General features: G+C 36.4%; 1 protein-coding gene across 5 annotated transcripts in view; it reads left to right on the top strand.

Moving 5' to 3' along the window:
- The window catches only part of CTNNA3 (catenin alpha 3), a 1,675,875-nt gene that overhangs the window by 1,528,628 nt on the left and 123,687 nt on the right, over positions 1-23,560 (top strand). For all 5 annotated transcript variants that reach the window (XM_070057731.1, XM_070057732.1, XM_017348752.3 and 2 more), the window contains one exon: positions 16,054-16,235. In XM_070057731.1, coding sequence (XP_069913832.1) covers positions 16,054-16,235 — 182 coding nt within the window. The remainder of the gene's footprint in view (positions 1-16,053; positions 16,236-23,560) is intronic.

Raw genomic sequence — 23,560 nt, 5'->3', positions numbered from 1 at the left:
TAAAAGGATGAATGAAAGGAAGAAGGGACTGCTGTTAAGAGCATCTGATGATTGTTTTCACGTAGCTGAAGGCCATCTTGTGGAACATAGATCACATATACTCGTTTCTGTTCCAGAAGGGCAAATTCAGGCTAATAAAAGAGGTAAGAAAAAACTAGCTCTGATAACCAGCTTCGTGCAAGAGAATGGAGTGCTTCAGAATATAATGCACGCCCGACATTGAACGTAAAGTACAGGATCAGTGGAAGGAGGGCCGAGGGCTCAGGGACAAGCTAATGGGCTATTGATAACTGATGAGGTCTCTGCGGTTCTAGGATGGGTATCCACTTTGTTGGAAACCCAAAATCAACAGTGACAGTGCCCTAGAGGGATTTATCAGGCTTTAAAAGATTGACTCAAGCTAACTAAATTTGTCAAGAATATAAGAAAATCATAAACATATATATGTACTATATAAATATACTTATCTTTAAAAATTTGAATAATCTTATAAACCTGTTAAGGTGTATTCTGCCCTTCATGATAGTCTTTTACAAGACATTTTATAGTAAGCCAGCTATTTTAGTGGGAAAAGAACCAAAGAAAGGTTCTCAAGCCTACGTTGTTACCTATAGTTAATACATATGTATGTTACCCGAAGCGTGTGTGTGTGTGTGTGTGTGTGTGTGTGATATGATGAGATTACAGCTGCAAAAGAGTGAGGATATTCAGGGAAGCCTTTTGATGACTCCTCCCATTAGCACCATTTTTTGGGGGGCTCCATGCGAATCATAAACTTTGAAATAATCCTACTTTTAGAGAAAGATTGATATCAAGCTCATTTAAAGTTCAGTCACCATATATGCCAAGATTCAGAATGAAATTGTTTCCCATAGATCTTTTTTTTTTATTTTTTGACAGGCAGAGTTAGACAGTGAGAGAGAGAGAGAAACAGAGAGAAAGGTCTTCCTTTTCCGTTGGTTCACCCCCTAAATGGTCGCTACGGCCAGGGTGCTGTGCCAATCCGAAGCCAGGAGCCAGGTGCTTCTCCTGGTCTCCCATGTGGGTGCAGGGCCCAAGCACTCGGGCCATCCTCCACTGCACTCCCTGGCCACAGCAGAGAGCTGGCCTGGAAGAGGAGAAACTGGGACAGATTCCGGCACCCCAACCAGGACTAGAACCCGGTGTGCTGGTGCCAGAGGTGGAGGATTAGCTTAGTGAGCCACGGCTCCGGACTCCCATAGATCTTTAAAAATACCTATGTAAGATTTACTTTTAGACATCATGGATCTCCCTTATCTTGTTGTAATGTTTGCTGGTAAATATACATGTACTACCTTATTTCTCAGTGTTGCAGAATCTAACACTGGACCTTCAGGAAAGTTCAGGGAGGTAGAAATGTCTTTGGTGATTAATGTTGCAAGATGGATCATGTTTGGGGCTACAAGAATCCTTTGTATGACCTATAAAATCTCTTGTAGCCCTGACAAATATTATTTGTTTGCAATTACTGTGAAAAATAAAATGCACAGAAAAGTTTAAACACTAGTACAGAGTATATCTCTGGTCCCTTGACCTGGATACAACAGGTTTTTATTTTAAGATTTATTTCTTTATTTGGAAGTCAGAGTTACACAGAGAGAGAAAGAGAGGCAGAGAGAGAGAGAGAGAGGTCTTTCATCTGCTAGTTCACTCCCCAGATGACTGTGAAGGTCGGAGCTGCACTGATACGAAGCCAGAAGCCAGGGGCTTCTTCCAGGTCTCTCATGTCAGTGCAGGGGCCCAAGGACTTAGGCCATCTTCTACTATGATCCCAGGCCACAGGAGAGAGCTAGATCATAAGTGGAGCAGCGGGGACTCGAACCAGACCCCATATGGGATGTGGGAACTTCAGGTGGCGGCTTTACCTGCTACACTACAGCGCTGGCCCTCTGGAAATAACAGTTTTAACATAGTGTCAGAACAAGTTTGATTTTTTTAACCATTTGAGAATAATTTTAAAAATCATACCATTTTATACCTAAATATTTCAGCAGTTGTATTTGACAATTATGGATATTCTCAGATATAACTACTAAATAAATGCTAGTCACACTAAAGAAATTTAATTATTTTCTTTTTTTGTTTTTAAATTTTATTTAAGGCATACAAAATTTATGCATTTCAGACCAACAAATATAGGAACATAGTGATTCTCCTCACCCTCTCTCCCACCCATCTCCCACCCTTCTTCCTCCTCTCCCATTCTATTGTATATTACCTAATCTATATTGAAATTTCTGCAGTTGTCTCTCAAATGTCTGTTATACCTATTTTTTCCTGGAATAAGAACACAAAATTGGTTCATAAATAAAATGGAACATTTTTGGGTCTAAAAGAAAATATATTGGAAAAGGTCTCTCTTTAATTTGTAAGAGACATGTGTATGACCACCAAAGGCCTCATTCCATGGTGTGATATTGGATATTAATAATATATACCTAATGGTATCATTATTTAAATGAGTGATGAGCATGCCATTATTATTTCCTTTAGGAAAGATGATCAATCTCTTAAGTTTGATAATATTTTATTTTATTTTATGTTATTTGATAGTTAGAGTTACAGACAGCAATGAGAGAGAGAGATAAAGGTCTTCCTTCCTTTGGTTCACTCCCCAAATGGCTGCAACAGCCGGAACTGCATCGATCCAAAGCCAGGAGCCAGGAGTTTCTTCCCAGTCTCCCACACGGGTGCAGGGGCCCAAGTACTTGGGCCATCTTGTACTGCTTTTCCAGGCCATACAAAAGAGCTGGACTGGGAGAGGGGCAGCCGGGATTCAAACCAGCACCCATATGGGATGCTGGTGCAGCAGGTGGAGGATTAACCTATTGTGCCATGGCACTGGCCCCCAAGTTTGATAATTTAATAGGTAACATTTCTTTGACTTAGTCCTGAAGACTATGAAGTTTTATAATAAAATTAGACAAATTTATATCATAAGTATAACCCACAAGGTGTTAAGAGTGCTATTTTTCTCACAGATGGGGAACTTGGGAGCTTATTAAAGCTAATAGAATTATAAACTTGATTTAGGGATGTATATATACACACACACATATATATGTATATATCATTCATTAAAGCAAAGCTTAATTTCAATCCCTCAATGTCATTTTAAAATATTATGGAAAACAGTTTTAATAGATTCTCAGGATTATGTTTGAAGTCACAATTTAGAATGCTTAAAATATTAATGCAGATGTACTTTTCATTAATTTATCCTGAAAATTTCAATTAGGTTGAATTTTTGCTGGCAACATTTTAGCATTTTTAAGTTGCACGCAAATGCTCTACTATTAATGCTTTTGATGTATTAAAACACACTCATTTCCCAAATGCCTCTGCTTATTAAAAAAAACACATAGATACCACTATTACAATTGAGAAATTTGAGATGAATTATTCTTTTTGAGGGATTTCTCCAAATATACATATACCATATGCATGTTCATATGTGTTTGTAGTATATATATATGTGTGTGCATATATTTAAAAGATTTATTTATTTATTTATTTCAAAGGTAGAGAGACAGGGAGACAGATCTTCCATCTGTAAGTTCACTCCCCAAATGTCCATTAACAGCCTGGTCTGGACCAGTCTGAAGCGAGGAACTAGGAGCCAGGAACCCCATCCTGGTCTCCTACGTAGGGAGCAGAAGTCAAAGGACTTGAGCCATCTTCTGCTGCCTTCTTAGGCACATTAGCAGGAAGCTAGTTCAGAAGCCCAGCACCTGGAACTCAAATTGGCTGGCAGGTGCAGGATGCCAGTGTCGCAAGTGGCTGTTCAACCTGCTGCACCGGGATGTTGACCCCTACCATGCATATCTTTCTAAGTTTTACAAACTAGTTGATTTTGAATGTTGGCTCTAGGTTATCTACCCATATGAATTATAGGAATTAATTAAGTCCCTAATATTCATATAATTTTAAAAATTTGTAACTTTAGATTACTCATTAGTAAAGTAGAATTTCTGTGTTTCAGTCAGTTCCATGGATAGGAAAAGTAGCATAGTTGTGTGGTTTATCTAAGAATTAAATTTCCATGAAGAAAGTTATAGTTAAAGGAAACAAAAAATTGTAGAAAGAGAACAATTAATAGAGTCTCAAGGATTTAAATATCAAAGTTCCCACTAAGCTGCTGGATGATATTTTTGGAATCATTTCCTTTATTTGGGACACAACTCCTTTTATCTTCAATTTAAGTGTCTTGAATTCTAGAACTTCTGAGAATAAGATAATTATAATGACTTGATGTCTCTATAGCTTTATTGCTTATGGAATGCATCTGCCCAGTATTTCATTTGATTCTTGCCAAGGCTCTGTGAGGCAGGCCAGGTGATTATTTTAGCTATCTTTCTCCCCCAATTGTAGAAAGATTTGAACAGTTTAAAGCATTAATCATAAGTACCATTTACTAAGTCTTTAATTTATCGGTGCTATTGTTAACAGATGTGACTGTAGTTCTCACAAAACTGCTATATTAGTTTATATCATTTAGCATATAGTGAAATGGGTATAGAATGCTTAAGTTACTTGCTATGTAATTAATGCTTGTCAGAGCAGAAATTTAAATAGAGTTCTGTATGGTAATATTCCTGCATTTTTTCCATTATGCTACCTTTTTCTCTTCTTTTTATCTATTTAAAGAACAAAGAAAATTATTTAAAGTTTTTAAGTGGACACATAATGTAAGCATATCAATAGATGACACACACTAGTAATAAACATAAGGTGAAAAGTCAGAAAAAATTATGAAAAAAGACCAGCCATGCTCTTAATCCATTTTTAGAGGAATATGAGGAACTGAGTATGAAAGTGGACAGGAACAATATATGAAAGAAATGAACTTGAAATCCTCATAGAGGTAGAAGTTTGTCATTTATGGAAATGCAGATGACAAAGAAAATATAAGATCAATGCTATAAAATACTGAAATTAATGTATACTAAACTGATCTTCTGTAAAAAAAAAAAAAAGACGAAATTATCAATTCCCAACTTGACTCTCACTGGGATTAAACATGACAATAGGTCTGATCTGATTTCATCATCATTTAAAAAATCATCTATTATTTTTCACTTTATGTTTGTGTGGGAGCAAACTGTTGAAATCTTTACTTAATATATGCTAAACTGATCTTCTGTATATAAAGAGAATCGAAAATGAATCCTCATGTGAATGGAAGGGGGGAGGGAGTGGGAAAGGGGAGGGTTGTGGGTGGGAGGGACATTATGGGGGGGAAGCCATTGTAATCCATAAGCTGTACTTTGGAAATTTATATTCATTAAATAAAAGTTAAAAAAAAATTGAAACTAAAAACTTATTATTTAGCTCTTGATTACTTCTTTTAGTAACCACATTTATCATTTATATATACATACACACATAAATGAAATATATAGATTTATACATGTCATGTATATGTATGTATTTAAGTTTATCTATAATGTCACTACTATTCTGAAAGATAATTTTTCTTTTTTTTTTTTTTAAAGAGTTAGGTATTTATTTTGAAAGATCAAGAGGGAGAGACAGAGACAGAATCTTCCATCCACTGGTTCACTCTACAGATGACCCCAATGGTCAAAATTGGGCCAGGCTGAAGCAAGTAGCCAAGAACTTCATCTAGGTCTTCACATGTTTGGTAGGGGCCCAACACTTGAGCAATATTCTGCTGCTTTTCTCGGGCCATTAGCAGGGAGCTGGATAGGAAGTGGAGCAGCCGAGACACAAACAGTCACTGATACAGCACCACAACACTGACTCAAAGATGGTTTTTCTTTTAAAGACCTTTCCTTAAGTAAGTGAGATATTTTTGTTCACTAATGATTAGACTACAAGAAAGAACACTATAAGTATCAACGGCTGGAGGAAAGACTGACATCAAGTTCTGAAGTTTTAAAAAAATATTCATGAAGTGCTAGAGATTGAAGAAGAGTAGGTACTACTAATGTGGCCTGGAAATATGATTAAATTTGAATTGAAAAAATAGGAGAAGGGGATAAGATGAGAAAAGAAATTAATGGGCAATATCTCAACATTTTTTTCCTTTAACAGCAAAGAATTTAGATTAATGTCAGGCTACAATGCATAGAATGACATGGAAGTGAGATGAAATGAGATTGCAAAACTGGTAGAGGCAAAAGGTTGTAGTGATCCCTCTAACATACCAATACCACACACACACACACACACACACACACATATACACATATACATACATACACAAATGCATTGCACTTGTATGTACACACAAAGAAAAGTCCAAGAACATTTATTATTATGTCAAGCAAAAATGCCATTGTCTTGAAAGATAATTTCCAGGGGCCAGCGCTGTGACTCACTTGGTTAATCCTTCGCCTGTGGTGCTGGCATCCCATATGGGGGCTGGGTTCTAGTCCTGGTTGCTCCTTTTCTGGTCCAGCTCTCTGCTGTGGCCCGGGGGGTGCAGTGGAGGATGGCCCAAGTGCTTGGGCCCTGCACCACATGGGAGACCAGGAGGAAGCACCTGGCTCCTGACTTTGGATCAGCATAGCTCCGGCTGTAGCTGCCATTTGGGGGGTGAACCAACAGAAGAAAGACCTTTCTTTCTGTCTCTCTCTCTCTCTCACTAACTCTATCTGTCAAATTAAAAAAAAAGATTATTTACAGAAAAACAGATAGATCAATTTTGGAATAATATCTGTTTAGAACAATGAAAATAAGTAGAATAATTGCTCACAATAGTGTAGCTGCAGATCAAATAAATGTAGCTCACAAAGCCAGAAACAAGAGTATGGGTGTTACAATCACATTTTCATAAAGCTTAGATATGGCTAATGTATAGTTTTAGAAATCAAAGTAGGCTGACGCCGTGGCTCACTAGGCTTATCCTCCACCTGCGGCAGCGGCACTCCGAGTACTAGTCCTGATATGAGCACCGGATTCCAGTCCAGCTTTCTGCTGTGGCTCAGGAAGGCAGTGGAGGATGGCCCAAGTGCTTGGGCCCTGCACTGTGTGGGAGACCAGGAGAAGCACCTGGCCCCTGGCTTCCGATCCGTGCAGCCCGCCAGCCGCAATGCACTGGTTGTAGTGGCCATTTGGGGGGTGAACCAACGGAAAAAGGAAGACCTTTCTCTCTGTCTCTCTCTCTCACTGTCTAACTCTGCCTGTCACAAAAAAAAAAAAAAAAAAAAAAAAAAAAAGGTAATCGTTTTTCTTAAGAGATAATGACTGGGAGACAGAAAGAGGCTCCTGGGATACTGGAGCCTTCCGTTGGTTCACCCCCTAATGGCCTCCGCGGCCGGTGCGCTGTGCTGATCCGAAGCCAGGGGCCAGGTGCTTCTCCTGGTCTCCCATGTGGGTGCAGGGCCCAAGCACTTGGGCCATTCTCCACTGCACTCCCGGGCCACAGCAGAGAGCTGGACTGGAAGAGGAGCAACTGGGACAGAATCCGGCGCCCCGACCGGGACTAGAACTCGGGGTGCTGGTGCCGCAGGTGGAGGATTAGCCTAGTGAGCCGCAGCACTGTCCTGGCAATTTTTTTTTAAACAGATTTTATTTATTGAAAGGCAGAGTATCAGAGAGAGAGATAAGAGAGAGAGGGAGCAAGATCATCAATCCTCTGCTGCTTCAAACCCCAAATAGCTGCAACAGCCATAGCCGAAGCCAGGAGCCAGGAACTCCAAGTCTCCCATGTAGGGGGCAGGAACTCATGTACATCCATCATCTGCTGCTGCCCAGGTGCCTTGCCAGCATTCAAATAGGGGATGTGGCCCTAGCAAGCAGCAGCTTTACTCAATTTTCCTCAGCCCCCCGCTTAGTTTTTTGATTCTTAATTGCAGTAATAGATAAAGAGTTTTCTCAGTTTATCAAATAATTACAAATGTAAATTTGTTATTTGGGCACTTTCATACATGATTTTTTAAATTTAAATATAATGATATTTGAAATTGCTCTTTATTTCATAAGGAGATAGGGATGATGTTTTGTAGCTGAAGAATTGCACAATTCCATCAAATTCACAGAGATTGAAGATAGTGGCAGCAAGAAAAAGGATTGAAAATAAAAGAGCAAATTAAATCCAGAACTTGGACAGAAGGCTGTGGACAGGATAAACGTATACAGGGTAAAATGGGAAAAGCCTGTCCCTAACAGAGTAGGATGGATTCAAGAAAAGAGAAGACAGTTTTTTAAAATGCAATTTCACTACTAGGTGATAGGCAGTATCACTGAGAAAAAGGAAAATCAAGAATGAATGGTGTGACTGAGTCTGATTTTCACTGTTCTGTGTTGGGTGTCCTGCAGTGTCAGTGGCAATACTCAACACAGTATTGGAATGAAGAAAGGACAGGTTTGGAGAGAGAGTTTTGGAATTATTGTAACACTGATGCTTGATGTTAGGAATGTGGAATGAGGCTTGCATATTTGTGCAATGACAAAAACTAGCTAACTGGCCAGCACCATGGTTCACTAGGCTAATCCTCTGCCTTGCGGCGCCGGCACACCAGGTTCTAGTCCCGGTCGGGGCGCCAGATTCTGTCCCGGTTGCTCCTCTTCCAGGCCAGCTCTCTGCTGTGGCCAGGGAGTGCAGTGGAGGACGGCCCAAGTGCTTGGGCCCTGCACCCACATGGAAGACCAGGAGAAAGCACGTGACTCCTGGCTTCAGATCGGCGCAGCGCTGGCCATAGCAGCCATTTGGGGGGTGAACCAACGGAAGGAAGATCTTTCTCTCTCTTTCTCTCACTGTCTAACTCTGCCTGTCCAAAAAAAAAAAAAAAAAAAAAAAAAAAAAAAAAAAAAAAAAACTACCTAACAAATATATGCATTATCTCACGTATTTATTATTTTTGTAGTAAGAGGAGTTTATAATTCATACTCAACATTTTTAAAGAACACAACTTTATTAAATACAGTCACCATATTATTACTGTGGATCTCATGAACATATTCTTCTTTTCTGTCTGAAAATTTTTATCCTTTGCCCAACATCTCCCCAACCTTCACCTCCATTCTTGCCCCTGCTAGTGATCCACTACTTTTCTGAGATCAGACTTATTTAGGTTCCACATGTAAGTAAGGTCATGAAGGATTTGTCTTTCTCGGAGTGACTAATTTTACTCAACATAATGCCTTCCAGGTTCATCTGTGTTTTAACAAATGACAGGATTTCAGTTTTTTCATGACTGAATACCATTAAATTGTGTATTCTACAATAAATATAGACTCCAAAAGGTCATGTTATACACAGTAAATATATGAATTTTTTCTATCAATGTAAAAAAAATCAACAAAGCAAATGAAAAAAGAAAACAGATGAGTGTATTTAGGGAGAAGATGATGAAAAACAGTGAAGAAGGTCAGCAAAGATTCTTAGAGATTCACGTGGGAGTTGAGGGGAAGCAGCAGTTTCAGACAGAGCAGTTGTACATAAAGGGAAGTCAAGGCCAAGAGTTCAGTGTAAAAGAAGGCCAGGAAGCCACAAAACCTTGATATGTTACCGTCATACATGCAAGAATATAGAAAAAGGCAAGGGCGAAATGCATTTCAAGGATCACTTTGTCAGCCATTTCAGTTGATATAAATATGTTAAAATTAATGAAATCGAGGGCCGGCGCCGTGGCTCAATAGGCTAATCCTCCACCTTGCGGCGCCGGCACACCGGGTTCTAGTCCCGGTCGGGGCGCTGGATTCTGTCCCGGTTGCCCCTCTTCCAGGCCAGCCCTCTGCTGTGGCCAGGGAGTGCAGTGGAGGATGGCCCAGGTGCTTGGGCCCTGCACCCCATGGGAGACCAGGAAAAGCACCTGGATCCTGGCTCCTGCCATCGGATCAGTGCGGTGCGCCGGCTGCAGCAGCGGCCATTGGAGGGTGAACCAATGGCAAAGGAAAACCTTTCTCTCTCTGTCTCTCTCTCACTGTCCACTCTGCCTGTAAAAAAAAAAAAAAAAATTAATGAAATCGAGAAAAAAAAAAAAAACTCAAGACATTCTAGGTTTCCTGTTTACTGGAAAAGTTTTGTGCAGGTGTTGGCAAGGTACAACCACCAGGGCAAATCTGGCCTGCTGCCTGTTTTGGTACAGCCCATGAGCTAAGAGTAGTGTTTGTATTTTAAATGGTTGGAAAGTAATAAGAACAAAAATAATTTCACTTGATCATAATATTTGAGATGCATGGAAATGATGTGGAAGGTGAAGCTAATTGTTCAGAATAAATTTTATTGGAACAAGGCCACAATAGTTTGTTTGTACAGTACTTAATGACTGTCCCTGCATTATAATAGCAGTTGAATAACATGATAGACAGGCATGAAATGGGCTACAAAACACAAATTACTAGTATGGTCTTTACAGAAAAATCCTCCTGACTCTTTTTTTCTGTGTTTAAAATCCAAACGAAGTGTGTACTTAAAAGTGTGTAACAGGCTAATGGAAGAATAAAGCTTTTGCTCAAAAAATAGAGGATAATGTTAAAAATAGAATTTAAAGGGTTGTCATTGCAAAGAGTGTAGAAATAAGTCTATTAGTATGAGTAACAACCAGCAGTTAATATCACTGAAGAATTTAGAATATGTCTTAAATATAAATGACCTTCAAAAAATTTGTGGAAATGCATATTATGAAAGAAATATGCATGGATTTAAAAAATTTATATACCAAAAAAATTTCATTTCCCCTCTTGAGTTGTTGTTTTCTACTTTAATTGCTTCCAAATATTTGCTTAAATTATAAAAATATATCCATCATCATCTCCTTAAAACTGTGATACCTACCTTAATAAAGCACTAAAAATCATAATAGCATATTTTTTTGACAGGCAGAGTTAGACAATGAGAGAGAGAGAGACAGAGAGAAAGGCCTTCCTTTTCAGTTGGTTCACCCCCCAAATGGCCAATACGGCCAGCGCGCTGCGCTGATCTGAAGCCAGGAGCCAGGTGCTTCTCCTGGTCTCCCATGTGGGTGCAGGGCCCAAGCACTTGGGCCATCCTCCACTGCCTTCCTGGGCCACAGCAGAGAGCTGGACTGGAAGAGGAGCAGGACAGAATCCAGCGCCCTGACCGGGACTAGAACCTGGGGTGCTGGTGCTGCAGGTGGAGGATTAGCCAAGTGAGCCATGGCACCGGCCAATAGCATACGTTTATACTCTCGCAGTTGACTATAAACAGAGAAAAAGATTATTAATATAAATAAATCTATCTTCTAACTCTACTTTATGAAAACATTTTGAAGTACTCGCATAGATTATGTCATTTGATCTCCAAAACAAGCTGTGAGGTAGGTAGTGTGTCTAGTTTACAGATGAGGAAACTTAGATTACTAAAGATAATGTGGGGCCGGCGCCGCGGCTCAACAGGCTAATCCTCTGCCTAGCGGCACCGGCACACCGGGTTCTAGTCCCGGTTGGGGCGCCGGATTCTGTCCCGGTTGCCCCTCTTCCAGGCCAGCTCTCTGCTATGGCCTGAGAGTGCAGTGGAGGATGGCCCAAGTTGTTGGGCCCTGCACCTTATGGGAGACCAGGAGAAGCACCTGGCTCCTGCCTTCGGATCAGTGTGGTGCGCCAGCCACAGCGCGCCAGCCGTGGCGGCCATTGGAGGGTGAACCAACAGCAAAGGAACAAAGGAAGACCTTTCTCTCTGCCTCTCTCTCTCACTGTCCACTCTGCCTGTCAAAAAAAAAAAAAAAAAAAAGATAATGTGATTATAATGTGATTATACACAGTTGTGTTTGAATATAGAGAATGATGAATATCATCATGAGCATTAGGATACTTGAATATCGTGCACATTATCACTTATGGTTGTTGACATGGGGATAAAAAGAAAAATCTTAGCCAGATTCTGTATATTGCGTTCTGTTCTACTTAACTAGTGCTAAAATCTTCAGCAAATCAACCAATATTTCAGGGAGACTCAATTTCCCCACTCATAAAATTGGAATGATGGTTAACACTTCTCTCATAGGGCTACCATGAAGAGGATAGAAGTTTAAATACATATATTTGTATGGTGCCTTAAGAATATCTGGCATATATAAATGTTAACTATTTTATTACCTTTTATAAAAAATACAAAATCAATAAGGAATATTAATATAATACAACATATTCTCATTCAGATGGCAGTGAATCACAAAGCCTTGACAGCTATTTACATCAGAGTTCTGCCAAACTGAGTAAAGGCCTAGACATATAGCCACCTGCCCATAGGCATCAGAAATTCTATTTGACCTGATTTGTCTTTTTAAAAAGATTTATTTTATTTATTTGACAGAGTTTTTCACACACACACACACACACACACACAGAGAGAGAGAGAGAGAGAGAGAGAATTTTCCATCTGCTGGTTCACTCCCCAAATGGCTGCAATGGCTGGAGTTGAGCTGATACTAAGCCAGGAGCTTCCTCTAGGTCTCCCACATGGGTACAGGGGCCCAAGGACTTGGGCCATCGTCTACTGCTCTCCCGGGCCATAGCAGAGTTGGATTGGAAGTGGATCAGCCAGGACTCGAACAGGCGTCCATAGGGGATGCCAGCACTTCAGGCCAGGGCTTTAACCTACTGTGCCACAGCATTGCCCCCTTACTTGTCTTAAGCTTTATACCTAGTTTCATTTATTTTCCTGCACAAAACAATTCAACGAGGAATGTTCTCTTAGAATTCCTAAAACATCAAATGTTCTTTAGAGTCATATTTTGAAATTTTCATTGTGATTGAAGTTGACTAATGGCATATTTTAAGTTATTTAAAGAATTCAAAACCTTCAGTAAAAGTGCAAATCCATAATTTAACATTTTCTGTTTATTGTCCCCTCTATGGGAAAGGATCAGAATTCTATAAAACTTTTAATTTTTCAAGCTATCTCTCAATGTTTGGCCCTTCTCTTGTCAGTGGTAAGTGTCTGTTGATTGTAATTCACCATGTGAGTTGAGATGTTATTAAGGAAATCGAGTGCAACCGATAATCTCCCTGTCCATGACAGGGTCAGTCTCAATGTTATCCAATAATCGACTCTGTTCACTGCATGGCAGGTGGGTAGCAATGGCAATTATTGTCCTTTTGTTTCTGGGGAAACTTTGACAAGAGGTTTAAGTGACTTTCTCAAGGTCATATTGGAAATCAGTGACATTTCAAGAAATGGAACTCAGAATACACTTAACCAGATCACCTCTTGAATAGTTTTAGCTTTATTATAAATTTAGTGAACAATTTTCCATAATATACCAGTGTATAATTCAACATTTTTATTAGATATAAAATTATAGGTTTATTAGCCCTGTCATTTAGAATGTATAAAGAAGCCACAGTTGACCCTATCTGTAGCTTTTATTGTTTGAAAGTTTAACACTTTTTCTAAGAGATTGATAATGACCAGTTGTCAGGATGGAGAGAACTCATTCTAGTTATGAGCTGTTATTGGGTTTGTAGCTTTTAATATACTTGCATGTTATTTTTTATTTCAAGACTATTGAGCTGTGTTCTAATTTATATGCCTTGCCAGATGCTAGAAGTAGTAAAGTAACTTGTAATTCCTGAGAAAAAATTACAAACTGTTTTTAGATGCTAAGGAAAAGTGATTGTATAGGTCATGAATTAAAAAAAATACTAATCTCATGCAACTTAAGCTTATCCTTAGAAGAAAATTAAGTAAAAATAATAGCTATCTGAACATAGTTTAATAATTTTTGTTGTTGAGTAAGAAATATCTGTCTTTCATCAAGCATTCAACAAGTGTCACGTGTCATGGAATTTAAAAAAAAAACCTGCAAATCAGAAAGGTTCAATTTATTTTCTTTACTATGTAGAAAGAATAAGTAATTAATTAATCCTGATATTTTTACAGACATTATTTTAGACTTGTGGTTAGACAGACTAAATAGATAATAACTATCAGACAATTTATGTTTTATTTTTGTCTGAAATTTCCCTTGCCTATTTTATAATTGTAATTCTGTATATTGGGAATAGAGTGATAATTTGATGCATAGATGCAATATGTGATGAGCAAATCAGATACGATAGCATTTTCATATTCTTAAACATTTTTAAAGTTTTTGATTATCAATTGTACATATTTTTGGAATACAGCATGATATTTCAATAAAAATATTCAGAGCAACCATTCTTTTAATTCCTTCCTTTCATACATTTAGTATTTTTTGCTGCTGCACATTGTTGATTCTGAAAGTACATTTTCAGAACTCTTGACATTGTATCCAGAACCCTGCAGATGTTTTCAGTTTTTAAATTTACTTATTTGGACCAGTGCTGTGCCATGGAGGGTAAAGTCACCACCTGCAGTACCCACATCCCATATGGGCACTGGTTGGAGTCCCGGCTGCTGCACTTCCAATCCAGCTCTCTGCTGTGGACTGGGAAAGCTATAGAAGATGGTCAAAGTCCTTGGGCCCCTGCACCGACATGGGAGACCCACGAAGATGCTCCTGGCTTCAAGTAGGCTCAGCTCTGGCCATTGTAGCCATTTGAGGAGTGAACCAGTGGATGGAAGACCTCTCTCTCTGCCTCTGCCTCTCCGTAAATCTGCCTTTCAAATAAATAAATAAATCTTTAAAAATTACTTATTTTTGAGGCAGAGAGATATAGAAAGATAGATAGGCAAAGAAAGAGACCACTTATCTGCTAGTTCATTACCCAAATGCTTGCAACGTCTGGCAGCCAGAGGTGGGAGCCGGGAACTGAATCCATGTCTAGTACATCTATGTTGGGAATCTAACTGCATCAACCATCACTAGTGCCTTCCCAGGATTCACATTATCAGGAAGTTGGAATCAGAAGCTGGAACCTGATATTGATCCCAGACACTCCAAAAGAAGACGCAGGCAATGTAACCAATGTCTTGACAGCTTGGCCAAATGCCCAACCCTGCAAAGTTTTTTGAAGTGATTTCTTGTTTTACTCATCTACTGAGTAAATTATACTTACATGATTTAACTTTTCCAAAATGCTTCCTTTCATCCTCTACCCTGTGTATACACTACTGTTAGAATATATTTGAAATTCCTTTTTGATGATATAATTACATGGGAAGTCTTGTGAACTCATAATCTTGAAATTGTCAGATCACTTTTACTTCAAGATCCTTTTTTATTTGATTAAAAGTGATAGGTCCCAAGGGTGAGAATTCTGTGTCTAGTAGTTTCAGCATATACATTATTGTCTACCCATTCCCCAAAAAACGATATGGTATGCAGATTAAATTAATGTGCAGGAGAGATTAAACTCGGCATGCTAATTAGGGAGAGCTGCCTTAATAAATGCTGATGATAACAGCTTTATTTTTCCTCTGTAATACTTTGTATACATATATGCATCTTAGTGTGTTTATATGTACAAAATATATATACAGTCTTATTTATATATATAAACAAATGATTTGTACATGTATATTCTTACTATCAACCAATATATATTCAGTGTTTATGTAAGGAATCTACCTGTATGTGTGCGTGTACACATATCCTTACACAGGTAGACAGTCTCAAGTGAAATTTTGTTAAACTTTTACCTTTTAAAATAAACTACCATGTAATTAAAAGCATATTGCATTTCTAACAAGTGTAATATATTGCATTAAATAAGAATTAATTTAAAATTTTAATGTTAGAAGTTTTGAAGTCCCACATTTATTTTAAAGAATAGATTTAAGTATTTCAGACATCAAATCCTACCTTTTTATTCTCAAATATAGCATAGTTCTAGAGAACATAATTATAGTTCAACTGATGTATTATTTTGAAAGTGTATCATTGTAAGAATTAAAAGAAAAGTTAGATAAGAAGGAGGGCGGGAGGGAGTTAAGGAGCGATGGTAGAGTGAGAAGTATCATTGTGCTCTTAAAACTGTATATATGAAATATGAGAACTTTGTTCTCTTTTTAAAAATAACAAAATAAACCTGGCATGTTTGGTTTGAATGATTTAAACTATTGAGTGCTTCTAATTTTAAATGAACATGTTTTATGGTTGTCTTACAATGACGTTTCTACCTGAAATGCATTTGAGATAGTAGAGTGAATTCACGTCTACTTATTGCATGTTTTAGGCCAAGATGACTCAGCTGCCTGAGGCGGAAAAGGAGAAGATTGCTGAGCAAGTTGCTGATTTCAAGAAAGTAAAGAGCAAGCTAGATGCAGAGATTGAGATATGGGATGATACAAGCAACGACATCATTGTTCTGGCCAAGAAGATGTGTATGATCATGATGGAGATGACAGACTTCACAAGGTAATTAGGTGGAAAATGAAGTGGAAAACTGATAATGGTCAGAACATTTGTCACATTAGGGTAAACTCACGTTTCTCTGAGTGGCAGGTGGTAAAAATCAAGTGAAAGGGAAAAGCAAATGAGATAGAATTGCAAGGTCGTAGGTGTATAATTCTAGAGGTCTTGGTAAATAAATATGGCAGAATTACTGATAAGCACTCAAAAGCTCATTTTGGACACGACTATACCCTCTCATCTCAAGATATTTTGTGTGTATCACATTAACGGGTAAGCCAGTTATTTCTGTATAGGAGCTATCTGAATGACTGATTTCTGCACCTAAATAATTTTAGTTATATTGATAAGTTTTACCATCAGGGTTAGTGGTGTATTTTTCTCCAATCATAGCAGATAGATAGAAGATAGATAGATAGACAGACAGACAGAGACATTTGAAACTACAGTGACTTAATGATAGTAATGAAAATATTTGTTATAATTTTAAATATAATTTTCTAAAATTTGCCAAAGCTAAGGCTAGGGAAATATATAGTATTTGTCCTACTACTTACCAAAATATATAAAAGTACAACTACTAAAATAATTTAGTCTTGATGTAGTTATAAAAGCCACTGAATGGAAGGGAATCCTAAAGCAGATCTAGTACAATTAGGAAATCATTCAGTTCTATCAACATATATCACAGGCAAAAATAATTTTCAGAGGGAGTAATAGAATACATGTAACTTTATAATAATAATTAATGGGGAAATGCAGGTGAGTCTTGTATTGAAATGAAGATTGAGAAAATGTTTCTAAGCTTTTCACACAAAGGACTCATAAAGAAAGAATTTTAAATTGAATTCAATTGAATTATTCTAAAATCTTGTAGTGGAATATCCTGAAAGATGTGGAAATCTAAATGTATAACAGAGTAATTATTTATAACAAAAACAAAAATATGATCCATTTGTATATAAATGATATTTAGAGAAATTATAATAAATATAAAAGAATGGCCAAATGTAATGAGTAAGATAATATATCAGCTTCTCATAAAAAAGTATGACTGATGAGAAGCATTTGAAAAATAGCTAACCTAAAGCAGTGAAAATAAGTTAACCTAAAGTAGTTAAAAATTATGAAGTTGGCTGAAAATTTCCAAAACAGGATGGGTACAGAATATGATGGTAAAAGCATAAATTGATATATGCCTTATAATAATTTTGCGGTATGTATAAACAAAAATCTAAAAAACTTTTGATCCATCTGTGATCCATTTCTGTACCTATATTGCACTTCAGGGAATGCATTCCAAGGAAATAATCTGAAATGATAATCATTTTATCTAAGTACAGAATTATTTAAAATAAAATAATTAGAATCATTAAACTAATGATGGGTTGCCATATGAAGAGTCTACAGAAAATAAACTCAAATTTTTCAAAAGAGTAAAGAAAAAGATACTTTGATCTATATTTTGTAGTGCGTATGTATATATAGTGGTTCTTCTATGAGTATTTCTCCATTGTTTTATACCAAACTTACTCTTTGTGACAAAACTCAGTTCTCCTTTATATTTCCTTGAAAGAAAATATACCTCCCAGAGATTATGGAGAGTAAAGATTTCACTGCAGGTTTTATTTGAAAGTAAATAAATTAAACTTATGTGTAAAATTTCATAAACTATATCATTAGAAATGTTTCCAGTTTTCCTGGTTGGCTCTTAGCATTTTCTCAGTCCTTTCCAATAGCATCTGAGTGTTTTCTCCTTCCTACCATCCATGGAGTAATTCAATTTTGATCCATTGCTTTGTTTCTGCATATAAAGATTCTGAGAAACTTTTCATTTCTCTTACTCTGTGTATATATGTATGTGTGTGTATGTTTATAAATCTGTATCTCTTTGTTCTCTCTTAATCCACATAAATATATGTATACATAATGTGTGTATATATCTGTATCCATATACATAATGAATATGGCTATATACAGGTAATATAAATATACCACAATAATATTAAAGAATGAATATATTCTAGTAGTTGAATTTGAATAACTTAATCATATTACACCTTTTTAATTACAATTTTTAGGCTTCTTTAATTTGTTGATGTCCTATAATACTACTTATTTTTACAACTTTATAATTTGGTTTTACATTTATCCAAGGATAGTGACAGTAGACTAAATTTTAATCATTCCATTCACAGTTTCCAAAAGATTAGACTAAGAAAGAGTTGAAAAGAGCCTTACATGATGACAATTTTCAGCACTACTAAGATAGAGAGAATAGTATGAATTTTAAATTGCCTTTAACTAGAGAAGTATACACCGATTCCAATAGAGGGCTAATGCTGATATTCTGTTATTGCCATAAGCCTGTTCATCTGAAGAACAGAGATTGAGATGATTAAAATGCTTCATGGAGAAGACATGAGAACAGGTAATAGATAAAGTACAGAAGAAAATTGGGCCAAAATAAGACCACTTGATATTAAGTGATAAAAGGTTGATAGGTCTGAGACTTGGAATTTTATAACACCAACTATAGAATAAAATATTACAATTTATTTTGACTGGAATTGGAGATTTTATAAAATCTATTTTAGAAGGGAAAGAAAATATGGGGAAGATGACACCAGAAGTTTGCTGGTGATTAGGAAATGGACCTAAGTAGAAAATAATAAGGGTGTTAGATAAATGAAACAGGACTGCAATATGGGATGCCGGCACTGCAGGTGGTGGCTTTACCTGCTACACCACAGCACTGGCTCCCAGAACATCCAATTATTAACACATGCAAGTTTTCCTCAAAACTAAAAACTCCTAATTTATTCTACATATTATATACTATAATATAGTTTATAAATTTTATAGATATAGACATGCATGTATGTAAACACACAGAGATAACAAGGTAAATCCAACTAAATAATAAGAATTTTTGAAAAATAATTCTTGTCTCCTCAGTCATGCACTTTTAAAACTTAGTCTGAATTAATTTCCATGTTTGTATCTATTTCTCTAAACAATGTGCTTTGTTTTCAAATATATAAATAGATATGTGACTTTTTCTACAAATGAGATACATGGCTTTTGTATAAATGATAATTTAAGCTTCTTATTTACTTTTATCATTTCTCCCAGTCCTAATGTTTGATATATTTATGATGACACTATTTTATTAACAATTTGTGATTTATTATATATGTTATATATCAACTTCCTACTGTGTTTAGTGAGGAAACATCTAACTATACTTTCTTCTATTTTTGCCCCTTGTTCTATTTATTATTTATTTATTTAGACTTTGGGGGCTTTTGTTTCCTTTTCCTCACATATCCTTGATGTTTCTGAGAAGCAACGAGTCTGCACAGCAACAGAAAAGTCTAGTCATGAGTGTTCATTCAGAGAACACACGTAATATTTGCACACAACTATGCCTTTCAAGAAATCTGCTATTTATAACCCAACTTCCCTTCACTATACCTCTTTCTACATTGTTGTTAGGTAACACATATTTTTCTAAATAATTATAGTAACATCTTTCTTATTTAAGCATATAGGGTGATTTTAACAATAAAGATTTATAATATTTCCATTAGGAACTTGATGTAGATAACCTTGATAGGATACAAATGAATGAAATGTGTTCCCAGCTGAAAGCTAAATTAGATTTTTCATATGGGTTAAAGTGTCCAAATACTTATGTAGAAAACAACATGTCATGGAAGGAAACCTGAAATAATAAGTGTGTGATAATATCAGCTTGATAAATGGCAGTGAGAATCCTCTTAACCTTTCTTACTATAGAAGAGTATCAGTGTATTTATAGACACACTTACAGCTAGAAGGAAAAAACACTGAAGAACAAAACCACAAGAAAAAGAAACTTACAGAGAAAGAAGAATCCCATACAGACAGTGCACTTGTGTGGAAAAAAAACAAAACAAAACAAAACAAAACAAAAAAACAAAAAAAAAAAACTCTAACTAAAAAGAAGAAAGCTGAACTATAGAAATTTCAATGAATTATTAATGAATTGTTTTACTGGAAGAAATCTCAAGATCATTACTGAAAAAATCCTAGCTTTAAAAAGTCTCAATTCTTGTTTGTTTGTTTTTTCTTAGTACCATTACTAATTAGTGAACGTGGTGATACAAGTTGTTTTAAAGAAATGGACACAGAATAACTGATGAAAAAACAAAGATATTCAAACATTAATTTTTTCCCAGAACCCTTATATTTAAGGTATACAAACTTCATGCATTTCATAAATACAACTTTAGCAACATTGTGATTCTTCCTACCCTACCCATCCTCCCATCCACACTCTCACCCTTCTTCCTCCTCCCTCTCCTATTCCCATTCTTATTTCTTCTTTACTAAGATGTATTTTCAATTAACTTTGTACACATAAGATTAGCTCTACACTAAGTAAAGAGTTCAACAAATAGTATAAAAAAAACTGTTTCTCAACAGTTGAGATAAAGACTCTTAAAGTCAATTTCACTTCTGTAGATTATAGAAGTTAAACATTAACTTGAGGCAAGTGATCAAGAGAAAATTTTTTAAGATTTCTTAATTTTTGAAAATATGTAAGAGTAAGATGTATAAAATATAAAATGTCTTATTTTTAGTTTTATACTGATAATTTATAAAAGCATGCATATGCTTAATATATATTTAATATATGGCAGTTGAATAGGTTAAGAAATTAAAAACAAATCCAACTTGAACTTAGGAGTGACCAGGAATAAAACAACAAAAACTCAAACAAAACATGTCAGATAAGCACAAACTTAAGCCTGTGAAACTCAGTCATTTTGTCTGCTTGTTTATTTTTAACCCATATTTAGACCCTGAGTGCTGAATATTTGGATTTTCATGTTAATGCTTATTTAGCATTGCAAAGAATCATATGGTCAGGGGATTTGAAACTGAGATCCCTGGAAAACCAAACACTGTGCCTCTAAAAATGAAATTCGAAGTGTTTTCATGGACCTGCTTTGAGAATCATCAAGAGAAGATGATTTTTCTCTGGAATCTAGATCAAATATACAAGATATTTAAGAAAAAGAGGCCCAATATATGACCTATAAGGTAAAGGATTTGAAATTGAGTAATTCAAAATGCTATACCCTGAAAGATTAAACATGCAGGAAACAATGTTAGGCAAAGAAAATAGAAAATATCTTGGCATAGCTGGATAAGCCTCAGAACAACAATGACAACAAAAAATACTATTTGCAATGACCACACTACACAGGACACATATAAAGTTTGGAGATAAGTGCTGTAACAGTCTACTATTCTTATATTCAGGATTATCATTAACATTATATTTAAGTTCATTAGCATTGTATCTTACTACGTAGAAATTTATATAATGATTCCTTAAATTTCTAAGACATTTTTAAAATAATGGAAAAAGAATCTAATAGAATAAGCTTTCCATTTCAATAGATGAGAATAATGTATAAGGGAGAAATTAAGTGGTAAAATTTGGAAAACTATTGGAGAAAAAAGGAAATGATTATAAAGATGCAATCCTGTCATAAATTATACTAAAACATTACTATTTCTAATATATAGTTTATTTTTCATCTACATACAACAATATACTAACTGCAAAAATGTAAAAATAGCTATCATTTAACTTGGAGGCATATAGGAGTCTTTCTCTCTAGGATAGAAGAAGCTCTTGGTTCTTGGCTCTGGATCAGCCCAGCTCTGGCCATTGAAGAAACCATTCTCTCTCCCTCTCCCTTTCTCTATTACTATACCTCTCAAATATATATATATATAGATAGATATAGATATACATATATATATATACACATACATAGAAGCTAAATATATAAAAATTATAAATTTTGAATAACCTAATTGTTAATAGAAATTGCTTTCTTGGTAATGGGCCAATCTTCCTGGACAAAATATAGGCAAATATAAGGTCACTCAAATACCTCTGAAATACTACCACTTGATGAAGTCAATTAGTACTACAATACAAGCCCTGCATGGGAAGAATATAAGTTATATTTCATTCTGATTGGATACCCAGGAGAAATGTTACATACTGCATTTCCTGGAAAGTTTGAAACTGGTTTATTCTGTGTACTTAATATAACTTCTAATAATTCTTCTAGGTTTATGCAACTATTTCTATAATATTCTACATACATTTTCAGATGCTTGGTGCCAGTTAGTAATGCCTATGTGTCTGCAAAAAGCCATGAGTTTTCCACTCCACCTGATTTTTTTTAAGATTTATTTATTTATTTGAAATGCAGAGTCACAGAGAGGTAGAGGTAGAGGTAGAGGTAAAAAGAGAGAGAGAGAGAAAGAAAGAGTCAGTCTTCCATCTGCTGGTTCATTCCCCAGATGGCCACAACTGCCAGATGGAGCTGAGCCGATCCGAAGCCAGGAGCCAGGAGCCAGGAGCCAGGAGCTTCTTCTGGGTCTCCCACATGGGTGCAGGGGCCCAAGGACTTGGGCCATCCTCCACTGCTTCCCCAGGCCATAGCGGGGAGCCAAATTGGAAGTGAAGCAGCTGGTTCTTGAACCGCAGCCCATATGGGATATTAGCATAGCAGGCAGCAGCTTTACCCACTACACCACAATGTCAGCCCCTGCTCTACCCATTTTAAGCATGACTTACGCTCCAAAGTTAACCTAAAATATGGAACAATGTGTGGATTGCCAGGTTTGCTGTGAAACACTGAGCTCTTAGCCTCTTTGTCGAGGAGTACCTGTGTTTCGATTAGGCAACAGAGGAGCTGTTTGGTATCTGTCAAGCTGGAAGACAAATAACAGTACTTATAAATACTCAAAGTAATATTGCATTTCTTATAGAAAAGGGATCCTTGGGTAAGATGATATAAGAGTGACAGTGAATGAAGAAATGGAATGGGAGCTGGTTGCATTTCTTCCTAACTCTGCATACTCCCAGTGGAGACAGGCTAGCATTTATGGAACATTTCTACTTTACATGGCTTTGCCAAAATATAACCTTAAGAAATGGAATAAAAAATGAGTGTGTGTGTGTGTGTGTGGCAGGAGTGGGGTCGGAGGAGGTAAGGTAGGAATTCACTTTGCCTCTATTCAGGTAGAGTTTCAGAATGAATTCATGGTGGCATGGTTGGAATATATGAACTCTACTGGTTCTATGATTTACATCTTTTTTTTATTGTTAAATAAGTAAACTGTGCACATGGCAAGTTCTACTTTCCTAGAGGAAACATTTATATTCTAATATAATGTGTTAACCACACTAGCAATTTAAATGTTGTAGCCAAGGGAATAAGAAATGTTGGTTAAGTTTTATGTTTTTTCCTTCT

The sequence above is a fragment of the Oryctolagus cuniculus genome, chromosome 15 (assembly GCF_964237555.1).
Source record: "Oryctolagus cuniculus chromosome 15, mOryCun1.1, whole genome shotgun sequence".
NCBI lineage: Eukaryota > Metazoa > Chordata > Mammalia > Lagomorpha > Leporidae > Oryctolagus > Oryctolagus cuniculus.
This window is presented reverse-complemented; position numbering and strand designations above follow the sequence as displayed.